The 20,000-nt window shown below is 41.5% G+C and overlaps 1 protein-coding gene across 2 annotated transcripts in view; it reads right to left on the reverse strand.

The window, feature by feature from the left end:
• abca12 (ATP-binding cassette, sub-family A (ABC1), member 12) overlaps positions 1-20,000 on the reverse strand; it is a 163,537-nt gene that overhangs the window by 48,158 nt on the left and 95,379 nt on the right. For both annotated transcript variants that reach the window (XM_080456466.1, XM_080456465.1), the window contains exons 49-56: positions 19,546-19,704; positions 17,672-17,858; positions 15,241-15,459; positions 14,047-14,243; positions 10,991-11,148; positions 8,014-8,250; positions 6,716-6,860; positions 4,493-4,739 (exon numbers count right to left, since the gene is read on the reverse strand). In XM_080456466.1, the coding sequence (XP_080312592.1) occupies positions 4,493-4,739; positions 6,716-6,860; positions 8,014-8,250; positions 10,991-11,148; positions 14,047-14,243; positions 15,241-15,459; positions 17,672-17,858; positions 19,546-19,704 (1,549 nt within the window). The remainder of the gene's footprint in view (positions 1-4,492; positions 4,740-6,715; positions 6,861-8,013; positions 8,251-10,990; positions 11,149-14,046; positions 14,244-15,240; positions 15,460-17,671; positions 17,859-19,545; positions 19,705-20,000) is intronic.

The following is a 20,000-nucleotide window of genomic DNA, read 5'->3' on the forward strand; positions in this document are numbered from 1 at the left end:
GTGTGTGTGTGTGTGTGTGTGTGTGTGTGTGTGTGTGTGTGTGTGTGTGTGTGTGTGTGTGTGTGTGTGTGTGTGTGTGTGTGTGTGTGTGTGTGCCTGCCCTGCACACACCTCACAGTTAAAGAACAAGTTCACAAGTTTGTGAAGTGGACCCAATGTAAAAAAAAATAAAGAAGAGCAGAACTATAGCAGAACTCCTGGTTTTAAAATGCAGAATGTGAGGGTATGAACAGAGTCCATGTTGCTGGATTTCTTTCTATGACCATCACCATGCATAACCGTTCCCTGATAAAGTACATTTCTAAAAGAAGGAACTGGCACTTCCAACTACCAACTCTAAATGTGGGTCATGTTTGCCACTCAGGGGTGAAATAATCCAAACTGCCCTCTAAAAAGCCCAAGTTGCTTTTGATGAGGACATACAGACAAGTTGACAGATTGCAGATTTGTGGTAAATTTCCACATGCACGTGCAGTGGTGTAAAGTAACTAAGTACATTTACTCAAGTACTGTAATCAAGTACAAAACTTTTACTTTACCAGAGTATTTCTAATTGTCTATACTTTTACTTCTACTCCACTACATCTCAGAGGCAAATATTGTACTTTTACTCCACAATTATTTGAAAACTTTAGTTACTAGTTACTTTGCAGATATAAATATATTACATTATAAAACATACATTAACCACTTTAGCCCTATTTTATACAAAGGCTATTTTCAAACATTTTAGTACTTTTACTTTTGGTACTTTTAGTCCATTTTGATAGCAATACTTTTGTACTTTCACTCAAGTAAATTTTGAATGCCAGACTTTTACTTGTAACAGAGTACTTCTACATTGCAGTATTGATACTTTCACTTAAGTAAAACATTTGAGTACTTTCTCCACCACTGAGCACATGGACACACTGATATACACATTGACACCTGAGATCCAGTCCAGTAGAGTGGTTCTCAAAGCAGGATCCTTCTGCTGTAAAATGTGTTAATATACCATCAAAATCATCTTAACCATGATCACCCCAACTGGCCCAAATGTATGGGATGATTTGTGCTGATTTGGAGAAAATCTATGGGCTGATAACGTGAGGATCGGCTGCCATGATGCACTACATTTTAACTACGTAATACATACATTGTTTGGGTGCATGTGTGAGGTGCAATACTGCCGTGCGAAGAACCTGTTAAGCCTCTGAATGATTCTTTAGAGGAGTCCTACTGGTTTTTCAGCTTAGTATAGTTTAGGCACCTATACATTGCACCATTTGACAAAGCTGTTATGTAGCAGCTATATAGTACCCAAAGCGGTTCCACTATGATTACGAGTCAAAGGACCACTTTTAGTGGTATTTAGCACAGTGTTGTGTGAAAGTAGCTGGATGTTAATTATACTGAGAATAAAAAACAAGAAAAAGGTCTTTGTTTTGATTCTAATTAAAAACGAAAAACAATTAGCTTAGTTTGGGAGATTAGCATTTAGGAGGGACATTCATCAAGGTTATCGTGTGGTAGGACCACTGATCTGAGATAAGTTCAAGTCAATTAGCACATACTGTAATCACTGATTCTGACCGATTCTGAACCTCGGCCAGGCTCAGCTATTCAGATTGATGAGACTCAGACTATGTTACCTTCCGTTTTACACAAGTAGATTTATTGTATTATTTTTCAACACACAAGGACCTTTAAATACTCACTTTACGCCTAACAAGTCGGACAGAATAATCCTTCAAGGTGCAGAGACCTGTATCATTAAGCCATTAAGACCTGGAACGCATCTGTGTAATTTTTTGATTTGAGCTAAAAAGCATTATTTTACACTTTGGCTATTCAAAAATAGCAGATCTACAAGCTCATAACACGGCACTGAGTGCCGCGCTACGAGCTTGTAGATCTGCTATTTTTGAAAAATCGTGAAAATGTGCGCAAATCTTTGAATATATATGGTTTTAAAGCAAACATTTTTAACTTGAATATGTGCTTCTGGGGGTCCCTGGAACAAAATATTTTGAGATGGGGGTCCACGGCCAAATACATGTCATTTTGGGGGTCCTTGACATGAAAAAGTTTGAGCACCACTGATATAGAAACATACGTTTTTTCAGAAAACTGTTGGGATTTGGAAGACATTAGCTAAGAATCGCCCTCAGGTCTTTAATGGGTTAAAGTGTAATACCAGAATACAGAATACTAAAGCACCCTCAACCCTCATCATCTCAAGTGGAAAGAAATAGAGAGATAGCACATAAAAAATATATACATTAAAATTGGAAACCGCACGCAGAGGTAGGAGGACATTGAAGGGCGGGGAAAAATCCGCTTTGATATTGTGGCTGATATGGTAATTAGCATTTTTCTCCCTCGCCACATTTCTGTTCAAACATTTCTTTCTGGAGAATTGAGAAATCACACGGCGGGGTCTGTCTCTGGCTTTGATCTGGCATCTCAGCCGTCATCCTCATGAACATGTCTTTCGTTTGCCCCCTCTCTGCCCCCCGTACCCCCCCCCCCCCTCCCCCGCCCCCTCTCTCTCTTTTTTTTATCTTCATCAGTTCACCATCGGTACCAACGTTACTTGCAGAAGGAGGCAGCGTCCCTAAAACAGTGACTGTTGCTCAATGGTGGAAAGTAACTAAAGTACTTAACTACAATTTCGGGATATTACTTGAGCATCTCCGATTTTTGATACTTTTACTCCACTACATCTCGGAGGCAAATATTTCACTTTTTACTCCACTACAATTATTTGAAAACTTTAGTTACAAGTTATTTTTACTTTATTTTGAGTACAAAACCCCTTTTCTATACTATAAGCTATTCAAAAACAGCATAGTAACAGTATTTCTACATTGTGGTATTGCTACTTTTACTTAAAGGGTAAGACCACTTTGGTAGAGGTTTGGGTTGTGTAGTTACCTTGCCATGATGTAACTCCAAAGGTGGGCAAGAAATCAAAAATAATTGCTCCATTGATTAGAAATTGATAATTCAAAATATGCTCCTCATTGACTTACATTGTACGGTAAAACAGCTCTCAAAGTCACTCTTTTAGCACAAAAACGAACGCAAACAAAGTTGATTCAGACAATATAGTACATCACCAAACCCAGTACTGTTTTTTTTTTAAATAAAAATCTCAACTTCCTGTTGATTTTGCCATTTTTAATAAGTAGAAAACCCGGACTGGATCCGCGGATCCGGATCCAGATCTTCAAAGAGTAAAATCAACAGGAAGTTGACATTTTTATTAAAAAAACAAACAGTACTGGGTTTGGTGATGTTATATATTGTCTGAATCAGCTTTGTTTGGGTTCATTTATGTGCTAAAAGAGTGACTTTGAGAGCTGTTTTACCGTACAATGTAAGTCAATGAGGAACATATTTTGAATTATCAATTTCTAATCAATGGAGCAATTATTTTTGATTTCTTGCCCACCTTTGGAGTTACATCATGGCAAAGTAACTACACAACCCAAACCTCTACCAAAGTGGTCTTACCCTTTAAAGAGGTGGTGCCATGTTTTTGCACTTTTTCTGTTTTTCATGTGTCTATGAGGTTGATATAACTTCATTAAGCCCCCCGGTGGTGTTTTTATGGTGTTTTATGTCTTCTCTGACTATTTGGAGTTTCTTCCTGGAGGCTGAAACCTTGAGGGTCAAACGTGCCAATAGAGAAACAGCGCTTTAGTGACATCACAAAGCCCACACCCTCCCCCTCATTATCATAACACAACAGGTGTGGGCATGAGGAGGAGGAGGGACTAGGACAGGTGGGTGGTGCTAAGGTGGTGGAGGAGGTGCTAAGGTGAGAACCAGGTATACTTAATGCACTGGTGGGTGTGTCTACATAAAAACAACATTTTAACACTTACTGTACACTTTTTTTTTGTTGAAAAAAATCCTTACATAATAATAATACCTTATGATCAGGTTTTAGGGTTGAAAAATATCATGGCACTCCATCTTTAAGTAAGGAATCTGAGCTCTTCTTCCACCGCTGCTGTAGTTCTGCTCCTGAAGGCCTGGCAATATATACTGTATGCATTTCCAATACTGAATATTTGCTATTCACCAACATGTGAGTGGTGGTAACTGTTCTATGTTCCTTATTCTACAATGAAATGTTGTCAGTGTTTTTGACTGCTGGGTGAACAAATAAGTCCTATATACTTCATTGTATGATGAATGGCAAAAATAGCCGATCTACAAGCTCACAATGCACCAACGTGTTGTAGATCTTGTAGCTTGTAGATCTGCTATTTTAGCATTTTTTTACAGCTTTTGAAAATCTTTGGAAGTGCTTAAGCAATTTCAAGATGTATGTTTCGGGTGATTACTACTTACTATAATTTTGTACTTCATGACCTTATTTTATACCATAATTTTACAGTCTAAATTAATCACAAAGATGAATCAAATAGTTAACAAAAGTAATCAACAGATTTCGAGGATAACTGTTAGTTGCATCGCTACCGAAATGACCTCTGACCTGAAGAAGGAGTAGCTGGGTCCGATGTTGTAGAGGGCGGGGCTTAGCTCCAGCTCCGGGTAGTGCTGCAGGTCGCTCTTGATGGAGCCCAGGCCCATGGCGAACACCACGAAGATGACGGGCAGCACGATCTGGGAGATCAGGCCCTTCCAGTCGCGGCGCGAGTGGTGGAACCTCTTCACCAGCATGGCGCTCACCTGCTGCCAGACCAGCGCCAGGCCTTTCACCGTGGACGAGCCGGTTAGGCCTGGAGGAGTGACCAAAGGAAGAGGAAAACGAAGGAGGGAGGAACAAAAAACATTGTTAACTTCAAGCATCCATAAGGAGCTGGCTTTTTTGTTGTTGCTTTTTTACACCTTTTTCTCGCCAATTTAGTTGTTATGCCAATTAATTCCTCCCCACACACATTTCCAATGGTGTAAACTAAGTAAATCTACTCAAGTACTGTACTTAAGGCATTTTTTACTTTACTGGAGTATTTCCAATTTGCAATACTTCTACTTCTACTCCACTACAACTCAGCGGCAAATATTGTACTTTTACTTCACTACAATTATTTGAAAACTTTAGTTAGTGTGGTTGCCCTAACAGGGCAACCAGACTATAGTAATCCTCCGGCTTTATTATTATGCTAGATAAACAATAGTTTAGATCGTCTCTCCTCCCACAGTTTATTTTTCCCAATTTAGTGCCATATGTCAAAATGACCGGCCTCACCGGGAATCGTGCGCTTGTATAAGGCTAAGAGATTGGTTGCATAGTTTTATTGATATTGATTTATTAGTGCATTAAATTTCCCCATCCACTTTAATGGAAAAGTGCAAAAACTCAAATTCAAGTATTTTTTTCTCAGAAACCGTAAGAGCTAGAGTTACCAGATTTGGAGGGGAGGTTCCTAATTTAGTCCGAAATTATTGATATAATAATTACACTAATCGGCCACATGGTGGCGCTATAACAGCCCCCTTTACGTTTTGGCCTATAACTCTTGAACCGTAGGTCGTAAAATCAAAATTTTGATAGATTTTAGATTTTCCCTAGATTCCTTGGGTCATGACGCATCTCCCCATATAGGCCACGCCCATTTGCGTCAGGATAGATTTTCCGCCATTTAGAATTTTCTTCAAAACACACTTTTAGCTCCTCCTCCCATATATTTTGTCCAAATTTAACAAAAATCGGTACAAATGATCTCTGGGCCCATGCGATAAACATATCCAAACGGCATTTTGATAGTCCTTACCGTTCGTCCGTAAATGGCTTCCAAAGTTAGCGGGAGGGGCCCGTTTTACAAAAAAGCCCACAAATCACGAACGAAACGTCCGGTCAATCCCAAATTTGAATCACATGTCGAGGGTGGTTTACTCAACGAATCCCCAAAATAATTTCCACTTTGACCCATAGAGGGCGCCACAAATGCCCAAAACGTAACCGTTTGATGCAAAAACCTTATTTTGGAGGGATCAATCCTCTCAAAATGAAACGCAAGTGATCTCAGGAGTTACGTGACAATGTAATTGGCACAGCCTCCGACGGTATTCCTCCCAGCGTATTCCTCGAGTCCCGGCGGCAGCGACCCGCGACTAGCGTCGGTGCAACCACACTCTGCAATTGCCCTGAATTGCGACGCGTCTAGTTACTAGTTACTTTGCAGATATACGTAATTTAATATATTATAAAACATACAATAACCACTTTAGCCCTATTTTATACCTAGGCTATTTGAAAATGGCCAATCTACAAGCTCACAACTGAGAGCTTGTAGATCTGCTATTTTCAAATATTTTAGTACTTTTACTTTTGGTACTTTAAGTATATTTTGATGCCAATACTTTTGTAGTTTAACACAAATAACATTTTGAACACAGGCCTTTTACTTGTAACAGAGTATTTTTATATTGTGGTGTTGCTACTAATGCTAATTGTAACCATTCATTGGTACAGTCGCTGGTTAAAATACCCTTGTTGTGTTGAGATAATTAACTTAACTTAACTATTGTACATTGGAAACGGCATGAAATATTGACTTTACTTTTCTGTATATCTCTGCTCATACTCCCCCCTCCCTCCTCCAAAACCCAGCTCTTTTACTGTGTTATTCTTTTGGACAGGTGTGTCAGTCAATCAATCAATCAATCAATCTATCAATCAATACAAAAATGAACTCGGACTGAGTGTTCTTAGTGACATAAGGGGGGGGGGGGGGGGGTACACAGTACGCACTGGTCTTGTCATTGAAGCGGTCACCAACGAGGTCCTCAGGCAGACTCTCTGTGGATCCATAATCAGGGATGGACTCTGATATAGACTGAAGTCTGTCCTCGTCTTCTTCAGTCTCGGGATGTTCTTGAGTCAGCTGGAGGAACACCTACAGTGACAATGACACAGTCATATCACCAAACATGGATGGAATGACTTTAACCACTTAACCCATTAAGACCTGAGGCGATTCTTTAAAAAAATCTAAATCCTAACAGTTAAAAAAAAAAATGTTCAAGATTTTTCAAAAATAGCAGATCTACAAGCTCATAGCGCGGCACCTGGTGCCGTGCTATGAGCTTGTATATCTGCTATTTTTGAATAGCCAAAGAAATCTAAAGTGACACAGATGCGTTCCAGTAAGCCCTACATAATGACCATTGTAACTTAGAAGACTTACTTGTATGTACTTATTCCTTTTTTGTTCAACGGACCAAAATAAACTATAACTAACATACAACAACAGCATACAAAATTTGTCATACACTGAATAGCAAAAATAGCTGATCTGCAAGCTCACAATGCATCGCAATGTGATGCTTTGTGAGTTTGCAGATCGGCTGAGATTTTGTAAGTATGGCTCCAATTTTTGGAAATATTTGCCTGCTGTATGACATGCCCAAAATAGGGAATATCTGAATGTGAAAATATGACAATACATTGCTTTTCTGTTTATTTATAATGATTGTACTGCACTGTGGCTGCATGACAGCATAATATTATGCAATGTCTTTTTGAGCAAACATTTTTAACAAAACGATACATATCGTCACGAAAACGTATCGCGATATATCGCGGGACGATATATCGGCACACCCCTAGCTGTAAGGAATGATGTATGTTTTGAATCTACAGACTATTACATTCTGAAACTCTCCTATGGTCAACAACGAGGCATAAAAAAAACTCTGGGCATTATATGTATCAAAAAAGTAAGTAAGCAAGTAAGTAAGTAGGCCATTAAGTCTTTTCAGAACAAAAGTTGGCTTTTTCTCCCAGCATGCATCTACCTCGACACATTAAGTACGCTCGACCCGCGAGGTCGCAGCACCAGATGCCAAAGAAAGTTTATATGCAATAAAGTGATTCTGAATCCGAATTTGCCTGTAGGGCCTATATACGTGTACTGTGTGCGTGCATGCGTGCGTGTGCGTGTGTGCGCGTGCGTGTGTGTGTGTGTGTATTTGTATTACTATAAATGTGATGGGCAAATGTCCCCACAAGTATAGTAAAATTTGAAAAAAAAACAATGTGCACATTACCTCCTCCAAGGTCGTGTCAGAGATGCCGTAGCAGCCCAGCTGCAGTGCGTCCAGGTTGGCGTCCAGGGCGGTCAGCAGAGAGCGGTACGAGGAGGCGTTGGAGGAGGTGAAGGGCGGCAGCGAGTACACCAGGTCGCCCACTTGGGCCTCCTTCAGCCGCGCCTCGGGCACGTGGGCCTGGATGAACTCCTTCAGCTCAGAGCTGTCGAACTTGGCCTCCGAGTCGGGGCTCTGGAGCTGAGGCAGAGGTGGAAAGTTCACTTTTTAAAGTACATTTACTCTCAAGTACTGTGCTTAAATGCGGCACTATATGTAACTTTCCTCTTCTACCCCGGATTTGAACCCGGTTTCCTGCGCAAGTGCTGATAATTTTTTTAACCATTGAGCTAATAGAGACAGCCTGCTTGCTCAGGGGATAAATTGAATGTTGACCATCAGGTCAAAATTCTTGTCAGATCCTGTGTCTAGGTGAGACATGACCTTTGACACGATCTAAATGTCTCAATAGAAGAGCAGGGAGACAAAATACAACCACCCCAATTGTATAAGTTATATTGTATTAACTAATACCATACAGATTGGACAAAATTACATTTTATTCATTAAAACATAATTTACATAGTGCCACTTTAAGTACAATTTTGAGGTATTTTGCCTTTACTTAATTCTTGTACTCCTTTACATCTCTTGGGGCAAATATTGGACTTTTTACTCCACTACAATTATTTTAAAAACTAATTACTAAATACTTTGCAGATTCTAATTGTTATTATTACAAAACAAACATTAACCACTTAAGCTCTATTTCATACTTCGACTATTCGAAAATAGCCGATCCACAAGCTAACGAAACAATTTGAGTACTTTTACTTTGGAACTTTAAGTATTTCAATATTGCGGGTGTTCTTCGACCACTGAGGAGCCGAGAAGGGTGGAGGAGGTTGAAGTTTTATCGATTTGTTTTGCATCAGGTTTTTTGTTTTGTTTTACTTTTATATTACTTTCTTTCATGAATAACTTGAATAACAATGAATAACACCATGAAACTTCGAAATGAAAAGGAAGAAAGAAGAAGCCGATCATTTGTTTGAGGTTCAGGTAGACTTGTCAGTGATAAGAGCAACTTTGACGAGGCAATCTTTCCCGACATAAAGGGAAGGCGATGCATCTGCATAATTGTTTCTGTACTTTTGCATCCATCTGTTTGTGGAGCAGGAAGACTTTGACCGGGGCCAGTTCCCCAGGACGTGTTCTTCTGGTGGCATTAAAAAAAAACATAAATACAATTGAGGGGGGGGGGGACATTTTCTTACTTTAGCCCTATACTTTGACATTAACCCATTAAGACCTGGAACGCATCTGTGTACTTTTTTGATTTGAGCTAAAAAAGCATTATTTTACACTTTGGCTATTCAAAAATAGCAGATATACAAGCTCATAGCGCGGCACTAGTTCTGCTATTTTTGAAAAATCGAGAACATTTGTGCAAATTAATATATTTATAACATTTTTAACTCAAATCTTTGCTTCTGGGGGTCCCTGGAACAATATATTTTGAGATGGGGGTCCGTGGCCAAATACATATCATTTTGGGGGTCGTTGACATGAAAGAGTTTGAGAACCACTGATATAGAAACATACTTTTTTCAGAAAACTGTTAGGATGTAGAAGACATTAGTAAGAATCGGCATCAGGTCTTAAAGGGGAATAACACTCATTTTCAACATTGAAAATTGATGTCTTTAATACACCTTAGAGCTGTAGGCAACACAGCAGTTCCCCCCCCTGCTGTGTTGCCTAGAAAAGGATAATTGATTGAGGTCATGTGATCAGTAACATACGCAGGGTGTACTTTTGGCTCCGTCCCCTCAGCCAAAAGTACACCCTGCGTATGTCACTGATCACATGACCTCAATCAATTATCCAGTTCTAGGCAACATAGAGGGGGGAGGGGACTTTTTTCTTATTTCCACACAACAGCTCTAAGGTGTATTAAAGACATAGTTCAATGTTGAAAATGAGTGGTCTTTCCCTTTAATGGGTTAAAGTAAGTAAGTATGTATGTACGAAAATAGCGAACTAAGACACATTTTGACCATTTTGCCCAAAATAGGGATGCCATGGGTTAAAGTTGTTAACAAACAAGCTGGAAGGGCTCTACACAAATTGGTGCAGAGGTGCTGACCATGGCGCAAAAGCATGACAATTAAAGAAGGGGTCGTGTACGGTTCGAAGCTGTACGGTGCAAAAGATTAATTTATCATATTATTCAGAAACCGACGTTTCGAGCTGACAAAAGGCGTTCTTCAAGGATCGAGGGTTGAGGGTTAAAGTGGTTAACATACGTTTTGAAAGAAAATTGTTAACCCATTAAGACCTGGAAGTTCTGGAACGCATCTGTGTCACTTTTTAATGTGAGCTAAACAGCATTATTTTACACTTTGGCTATTCAAAAATAGCAGATCTACAAGCTCATAGCGCGGTACCGAGTGCCACGCTACGAGCTTGTAGATCTGCTATTTTTGAAAAATCGTGAAAATGTGTGCAAATCTTTTAATATATATATTGTTTTAAAGCAAACATTTTTAACTCAAATCTTTGCTTCTGGGGGGGTCCGCGGCCAAATACATATCATTTTGGGGGTCCCTGAGATGAAAAAGTTTGAGCCCCACTGATATAGAAACATACATATTTTTTCAGAAAACTGTTGGGATTTAGAAGACATTTTGTAGAATCGGCTTCAGGTCTTAATGGGTTTAAAATATGATATTACCAAACATAACAAACAGTACTTCCCAAAAAGGAAATGCATGTCTTTAATTCAGTCTGACCAGAAGCAGGGACAAAAATTCTACCCCCCCCCACCCCTCTCAGAGTTACAGACCTGTAAGGGTCTATTTGGTTCCTAACTATCAATGTTTTTAGCTGGGGGGGCACCCTGGAAGTGGAACCCCCCTCGAAGGACCCCTGCCTTTACCTTCTTGGTGAGGGTGAGGTTGTAGCCCTGGCCCAGCTTGTCTTTGAGGTGCAGGGGGGTCCCGCAGACCTTGAGACCTCCCCTCTCCAGGAAGGCGATGCGGTCGCTCAGCACCTCGGCCTCGTCCAGGTGGTGGGTGGACATGATGATGGTGCGCTCTGGGGGGGGGGGGGGGGGGACGTCAGTCAACATTTCTACAGAATCGAGGTTCAACATTCTTTATTGCTTACAACTAGGCCCGTAGCAATTATAACATAATCGTCAAAACGCAATTGTTTGAGATAATCGCAATTGTTTTGGCATGATCGTCATAATCGTTTCCATGTTGAAAACGTTTCACACGTTTTCAAATATTAAAAAAGCTGAAATAGCGGATCTACAAGCTTACAACGTGTCACGAAGCAGAAATAGCAGATCTACAAGCTTACAACGTGTCACAAAGCAGAAATAGCAGATCTACAAGCTTACAACGCGTCACGCGTTGTAAGCTTGTAGATCTGCTATTTCTGCTTTTTTTATATTTGAAAATGTGTGAAACGTTTTTACATTTGTGTATGTAAAAACATACTTTTTTTTTTTTACATTTTTACAAATGATTAAATATGTCAATAATTTCTTTGTACGTTTCAGTTATTTGTCATATCTGCCATGTGAAATGTTTGATTACGAAGGCTAAAAGGCTTCATATGTTCCAAAGTTCAATTCCAAACACGCAAATAAATCGTTAATCGCAATTATTTGGGAGACAATTAATCGTCAACTCCGTCAGTCGTCAATCGTGACAGCCCTAGCTACAACCCATTGCAATGAATAAATAATAACTCATTTGGTTCCCCACTCCTTTTTTAATGTTTTTGTCGGCATGTAAAATTTATTAGGAGCAGTGAGCACTATTAGTGCGGCGCTCGGGGAGCAGTTAAGGGACTGGGACTCGAACCGAGGGCCTTCTGTTTCCCAGGCGGCCTCCCTTCCCACTCACAAGTACGCAGAGAGTCAAATTACTCCTCGACATTGCAGCACCATGAGAAAATAGCAAAACAAATAGCAATAAAATAACATAACAAAAAATGCAAAAAAAGTGCAATGCAATAACAATTGAACATTGTAGGTGTCTTTATTAGATGCTGTGCGGATGGGTCCTACATCTAAATGTGATGTGTTTACACTGTGTGTATATGTGTGTGTGTGTGTGTGTGTGTGTGTGTGTGTGTGTGTGTGTGTACAATTATTAATATAAAGTAAAGTGTGTTCAAAAGCTACGATGCATCGTGTTTGGGAAACAGCTGAATGGAAATTGGAAAATGGAAATCAGAGTATCACTTCAGTATGAAAAAAAAAACTGGTTTTATGCCCGCTTGAGGTGGATTTTCTGTTTAAACAGCGACGGAACAGTTTTTGTCAAATAAATAATGATGTAGCAACTTTTACCTGCTGTCACCCTGTCCAATAGTAGTCATTTTTTACCACTGATTTATGGGCTTGGCAGAACTCCAGCTGATGGAGATGCACTCACCCACACAATGTGAACATGAACGTGTGTGTGTGTGTGTGTGTGTGTGTGTGTGTGTGTGTGTGTGTGTGTGTGTGTGTGTGTGTGTGTGTGTGTGAAAAGTCACACACACACACACACACACACCCCCACACACACACACACACAGAGTGGGTGCCATGCACAGATACAGGAAACACACACATAGATTCACGCACGCACGCACGCACGCACGCACGCACGCACGCACGCACGCACGCACGCACACACACAGAGTGGGTGCCATGCACAGATACAGCAAACACACAGACACATAGATTCATGCACACACACACACACACACACACACACACACACACACACACACACACACACACACACACACACACACACACACACACACACACACACACACACACACACACACACACACACACACACACACACACACACACGTACACACCAACGCACACGCAAAAAGTAAATTTTGCATCTCTATTCCCCCAGCACCAAACTCTCAGTAACACGTAAGACACGGCCAATTAAACAGCAGACTTTTCAGCGCCATCCATGCACAGACATACTCCTGATACTTAGCAGTCTGCCTGACACTACAGTTGTCGTGGGAGTTATCCACCTTTTCTTTTTCATAGCTAGCCTGTCAGTACCTGAGGAACGGAGGTAGGTGGGGGGGGGGAGAAAATCTATTTCTGCTTAATTATATGTTGAAGTGAAAGCCAGAGCCCCCGATAAGGAGTAAAGCTCTGCAGGATTGTCCCTGGGGTCACAGTGCTTCCTAACACTGACTCTCCTCTCAGGAAAACAGTGCTGTTCCATTAGAGCATCATATGAAGCTTATCCTATTTAAGGGTTTATCAGAACAACGGGACGGAGGAGGGACACACACACACACTAGGCTGTGTGTGTGTGTGTGTGTGTGTGTGTGTGTGTGTGTGTGTGTGTGTGGGGGTGTGTGTGTGTGTGTGTGTGTGTGTGTGTGTGTGTGTGTGTGTGTGTGTGTGTGTGTGTGTGTGTGTGTGTGTGTGTGTGTGTGTGTGTGTGTGTGTGTGTGTGTGTGTGTGTGTGTGTGTGTGTCTGTGTCCGTCTGTTTGTCCGTCTGTGTGTCCGTCTGTGTGTCCGTCTGTGTGTCCGTATCTCTGTGTATATCTATGTATGTGTGGGAATATTTGTGTGTGTGCGTGTGTGCGCGCTCTCGTGCTTGCATGTGCATGTGTGTGCATGTGTGCGTGTGTGTGTGTGTGTGTGTGTGTGTGTGTGTGTGTGTGTGTGTGTGTGTGTGTGTGTCTGTTTGTCCGTCTGTGTGTCCGTCTGTGTGCCCGTATCTCTGTGTATATCTATGTATGTGTGGGAATATTTGTGTGTGTGCGTGTGTGCGCGCTCTCGTGCTTGCATGTGCATGTGTGTGTGTGTGTGTGTGTGTGTGTGTGTGTGTGTGTGTGTGTGTGTGTGTGTGTGTGTGTGTGTGTGTGTGTGTGTGTGCCTGCCTGCCTGCGTGTGTGCACAAAAGAGTGTCCGTTTGTGTGTGCATGTACAGCACGTAACTCACCTTTCTTGTGCTGTATAACTATATCCCAGATGCTGCGCCTGGAGCAGGGGTCCACCCCAGTGGTGGGCTCGTCCAGCACCACCAGACGAGAGCCCCCGATGAAGGCGATGGAGATGGACAGCTTCCTCTTCATGCCGCCTGACAACGTGCCCACCCGCTTGTGTCTGTGGGCGTACATGCCAGTCTCCTGGAGGATTCTGGGAGGGGGAGGGGCGTACAGTATCACATGTTAAGCAGGAACGCAACTATAGATTATTTTCTTAGCGATTATTGGGAACAGGAGGGGTGCATAAATATCGCTGCTTGGCGACATTGGTTAATTCATTTACTGATACGATTCTTCTCCCTTCCCAGAAATGTACAAAAGTTCAATATTTTTCTTGTAAATGTAGTGGAGTGAAGGTCATAAGTATCCAAAAATACCAATACTCAAGTAAAGTATAGATACTCAAAATATGTACTTCAGTACAGTACTCAAGTAAATGTACCTCATTACTCCACTGCCTACTCCACAGAAGTAATTACAATGCAAGACTCATTTTTGCCATAGTTGCCAATCCAGACTAACTGACAAAAGGTTTCATAAGAACATCTTGTAATGTCTCAAAGAAAACAGGTTGCACCATGTGTCACCATAACAAAGCATGCCAAATGCCAAAGCCAACATTGTGCATAGCCTAATGCCAAACCAAATCCAGGCTTATTAACCCATTGAGACCTGAAGCCGATTCTACATGTCTCCTAAATCTCAACAGTATTCTCAAAAACGTATGTTTCTATATCAGTGGTGCTCAATCTTTTTCATGTCAAGGACCCCCAAAATTATATGTATTTGGCCGCGGGACCCCCATCAAAATATGTTGTTCCAGGGACCCCCAGAAGCAAAGATTTGAGTAAAAAATGTTCGCTTTAAAAATATATATATTCAAAGATTTGCACACATTTTCACGATTTTTCAAAAATAGCAGATCTACAAGCTCGTAGCGCGGCACTCGGTGCCGCGCTATGAGCTTGTAGATCTGCTATTTTTGAATAGCCCAAAGTGTAAAATAAAGATTTTTAGCTCAAATCTAAAAATGACACAGTTCCAGGTCTTAATGGGTTAAGCTGTAAGGCGTAGGCTTGTGAAAACAAGTGTGTGATTTTGGGGCGTTTGTGTGAGAAATTAATTGATTCGAGCGAACAAACACTCACTTGCAGACTTGCTCGTCCAGTTCCCGGCGCGACCAGTAGGGGGCTTTGATCTGGCCGTAGAGCATCAGGTGCTCCTTGGCGGTCATGTGGTCGAAGTGGACGTCGTACTGCATGCACACGCCCAGCTCCTTGCGGACGTCTTCGATGTTGGCCTGCATGTCTCTGCCGTACACCTCGATGCTCCCCGAGGACGGAGCGAACAGGCCCGTCAGGAGGGACCTGAGAGCAAGAAGCATTATTATTATTATAATTATTACTGATTGTACTGGGTTAACAACTCCAAAATGCCAAAATCACTGTGATTGGACTGCAGATGAACCACTTAAAGGAATAGTTAACCCAAAAAAATACTTATTTTCTATCAATTACACACCCCATGAAGCCTTGAATTCATGGAGATTTCTTAGTTTTTGTCGCATTCCTAAGCCAATAATTTGCTGACGTGTGTATTTCCGGTAGGAGACACAAAGAGTCTGTAGTGTCTCCTACCGGATACATTAGCCGGTAGGAGACGGTAATCAAATTATTGGCTCAGGAATGGAACAAAAACTAAAAAGTCTCCATGAATTCAAGGCGTCATGGGGTGTGTAATTGATAGAAAATAAGTAAAATGATTTGTGACTACTCCTTTAAGCCCTATATACTGTAGTGAAAATAACCGATCTACAAGCTCACAACAGGACTCATTGTAAGCTTGTAGATCTGCATTTTTTTTGCTATTTTCAGAAAAAAATGAAATTTAAAATTTAATCTTTTTTTTATTTTATTTTTACCTATGGCCAAAATATAGACACCAGGTTGAAAGTGGTTAACGGGCCATTAAATGTAACCCATAGTAAGCTCTTAAGACAGATTCTGCTAACAGCTGAAATCTGTCAACATGTAATGTTGTAGAAGTTAGTAGGAATAAACACAGAAGCACCCGGAAGGAAGTGGACTGAAAAGGGCAGGATTTTTTTTACAGAATGGGTTTTTACAGATTTAGTGGTTATCAGTTAACCCATTAAGACCTGAAGCCGATTCTACAAATGTCTTCTAAATTCCAACAGTATTCTGAAAAACGTATGTTTCTATATCAGTGCTGCTCAAACGTTTTCATGTCAAGGACATCCAAAATGATATGTATTTGGCCACATCTCACATCTCAAAAAAATGTGTTCCAGGGACCCCCAGAAGCAAAGATTTGAGTAATTTTCTTTGCTTTAAAACAATATATATTAAAAGATTTGCACACATTTTCACGATTTTTCAAAAATAGCAGATCTACAAGCTCGTAGCACGGCACTCTGTGCCACGCTACGAGCTTGTAGATCTGATATTTTTGTAAAATAATGCTTTTTAGTCCAAATCAAAAAGTGACGTGGTCTTAATGGGTTAATATCAAATTCGTATTACTTTTTGTTTTGCACCATTACAGAGCATGGAGGTAATGTGGGCGTAGGTACAGTTACATATCGACGAGCTCCTCAAGCGGTATTACAGATGTCATGTGGCAAATGATTAGTTCAACTGGTTCATTTGATAAAGACCCGTCAGATCAATAAGTCTCGCTGTATACATTTGCTGTGTCAGATTTGGTTAATATCTTATCGACAAGCAGCTTATTCACCTAATTAAAATGCAGAGCACATATACAGTTACAAAATACACGGTGTATAGAAAATATCAAAGCAGTAAAAGTCTGCAGCATAGGAGACTTTAGCCTCTGCCAGCAGGTTGGGGGGCAACATTTTGCCATGAGGGGAAAAAGCAACACCATCTAGTTACAGTAATGTCACTTGTATGCCTGTAGCAACTTCAATATGGCTTTCCCCAGCTAGCTGCACACCCCCTGTCTCACCATTCCACTGTTTTTATTGATTTTATTCCTTAGCCTTAGTGTTTTTTCTAAAAGTTGATTTTCTTTCGTCGTTTTCTCCTCCCCCACATGTAAAGCGTCTTTGGGTACTTAGAAAAGTGCTTTTTAATTTGAGATGTTATTATAATTTGTATTATTATATCACTGCTGTCGGGTGGAAACCGTATATGTCTAAAACTGTTACTTTTGAGAACTAGCAAAAATATCAGATCTACTGTAGCAGTACAAGCTCAAAACGGATCGCCTATTTTTGCTACTTTTGTTTGACACTGTAGTATGAGGGAGTAAGGCATTAATTTGCGGGGGGGAAAAAACATAAAAGCGTTAAAATATGGAGATAAGAGGTTTCTGCCCGACAGCAACGATAAGATAATTAATAATAACTATCTAACTAAATGGATAAATTAATTAATTAATCCATCGAAAAATAAAGTGAACTTAAACAAATATAAGAAAAATCTATGAATCATCTATTAGCCAATCTGGGTGATATAAAATCACCACTGTTCAGTCATATTTCACTTTAAAAGACAGTAATGGGGGTGTTGAGGGGGCGTGTGTGTGTTTCCATACATGGTGGTGGTCTTGCCGGCTCCGTTGTGGCCCAGCAGGGAGGTGACCTGGCCCTCGTAGAAGGACACGTTGAGGTTCTGGATGGCCGGCCGGTCGCCATAGAACTTGGTCAGGCCATGGAGGGCCACGCCCACTGGGAGCCCCGAGGTCTCCTCCTCCTCCTGGTGGGAGGAGAAGGTGTTCTTGCCTGAGAGAGAGACACAGAGAGAGAGAGAGAGAGAGAGAGAGAGAGAGAGAGAGAGAGAGAGCGAGAGAGAGAGGGGGGGGTTGAGATATGAACAGAGAAAGATGAAAGAGTGAGAGAGAGACAGAAAGAGAGAGAGACAGAGACGCAGCAGAAACCGAAAACAACAAAAAACAGAGAGGCAGAGACGCAATCAAACAGAGTTAGACGTTCAGATAGAGAGACATACACACACACAGAGAGAGAGAGAGAGAGACAGAGAGAGAGAGAGAGAGAGAGAGAGAGAGAGAGAGAGAGAGAGAGAGAGAGAGAGAGAGAGAGAGAGAGAGAGAGAGCAAAGCAACAGAGGGAAAAGGGTAAGAGAGCTAGAAACACTGACTGGAGCCAGAAAAGCTGACAGGCATACAGAGTGTGAGAGGGGAGGAACTCATATTCTTATGCTTCAAACACAAACGCACGCACGCACATACACGCACATACACGCACGCACACGCACGCACGCACATACAGTACACTCACGCACATGCACGCACGTACACGCACGCACACACACGCACGCACACGCACGCACGCACGCACACGCACGCACATACACGCACGCACACGCACACACACACACGCACGCACATACACGCACGCACACGCACACACACGCACATACAAGCACGCACATACACACGCTACAGAGGGAAGATAGACCGCACACCTCCATCCTTAAGCTCCATTCACGCTGAGCACGATAACTATAACTATGAAGATAATTAAGTTAGCGTCCGCGCTGAGGAAGGATAAAGTCATGTAAAAAGTGCATCAAACACTGCACTGCTGTCAGAGCCCACGGAGGGAGAAAGGGGGAGAGAGAGAGAAGATGCCCGCCTCCGTGGTGCCGAAAGACGGGATATAATTATGGGTAATCAGATTTATTATTATTAACTAGTCCATACCCGGCAATGTGAAGCAGCCAAACTATATGCAGACTTTTGGGTTATGCGCTCATACGCATAGTATACGTTTTGGACAGTGATTTAATCGTGTTGGCGTCAATGGCGTGTGGTGTGTGTGTGTGTGTGTGTGTGTGTGTGTGTGTGTGTGACAACCCGGTCATTTACGACCTGACGTGGAATCGTTGCCACCCACAACCATGAGAAGTTGATGTTTATGCTGTTTCAGCTAAGCCATGTGTGCTAATAACATCCAAAGCGCCCGTGTGGACACGGGCCCTAAATAAAAGTCCTTTTTAAAGGTTGCAGCGTCTGTATGTTCTGCCGTTGTCGCTGTGCCAGTGTCTATGTGTGTGCGTGTGCGTGTGCGTGTGCGTGTGCGTGTGCGTGTGCGTGTGTGTGTGTGTGTGTGTGTGTGTGTGTGTGTATGTATGTGTGTAAGCGTGTAAGCCAAGTGTAGTGATTTTTATAGTGACACATTTATAGTTATTGTGATCGTTATCTTGCTTGTCGTGAACGGGCCCTAAAGCCTGCTTTACACATGGTTGCGCATTGCGAGACGTTGGCACGCGGTGGTGGGAAAAGTACTACATTTATTTACCTAAGAAAAGTATCAATACTGCAATGTAGAAATACTCTGTTACAAGCACAAGTCACATTAAAATTAAGAGTAAATGTACTTAGTTACTTTCCACCACTGCCGGCACGCAACCAGGTATAAATCAGTATAGTCAGCAGTTCCTGTGTACCTTTCCCCTTGTCATCGTCGAACGCGGCCTGGTTCTTCTGCATGATGTTGGTGAAGAGCATGCCTCTGGCGGCTGAACTTGGCCCCCTCGAACAGCACAGGTCAGCCCAGAAGGAAGACGTGAATGGGAAGTACCATGGGGCTGGGAGGCCGTACTTTCCTGATAAGATAAAAAGGTAAAGAGTTAAAGGTAGGGTAAGTGATATATATATATATATATATATATATATATATATTTTTTTTTTTAAATGGTTTAAGTACTATATTCTGATAGTAATCATTGCTACAGAGCGTTTGTTCGGTCACAGGGGTCTCTCCAGCTCTTTAGTAGACATAATATAAATACATTTTCAGGTATGTGACAACTTTTAAGCCAATCAGGAGAGAGCACTGAAAATGTATTTTCTGTTTAATAATGAGCTGGAGAGACATGGGAGACTCCTTTTACTGAATAAA

This window comes from Gymnoscopelus braueri (genome assembly GCF_963280865.1).
Source record: "Gymnoscopelus braueri genome assembly, chromosome: 18".
NCBI classification, from domain to species: Eukaryota; Metazoa; Chordata; class Actinopteri; order Myctophiformes; family Myctophidae; genus Gymnoscopelus; species Gymnoscopelus braueri.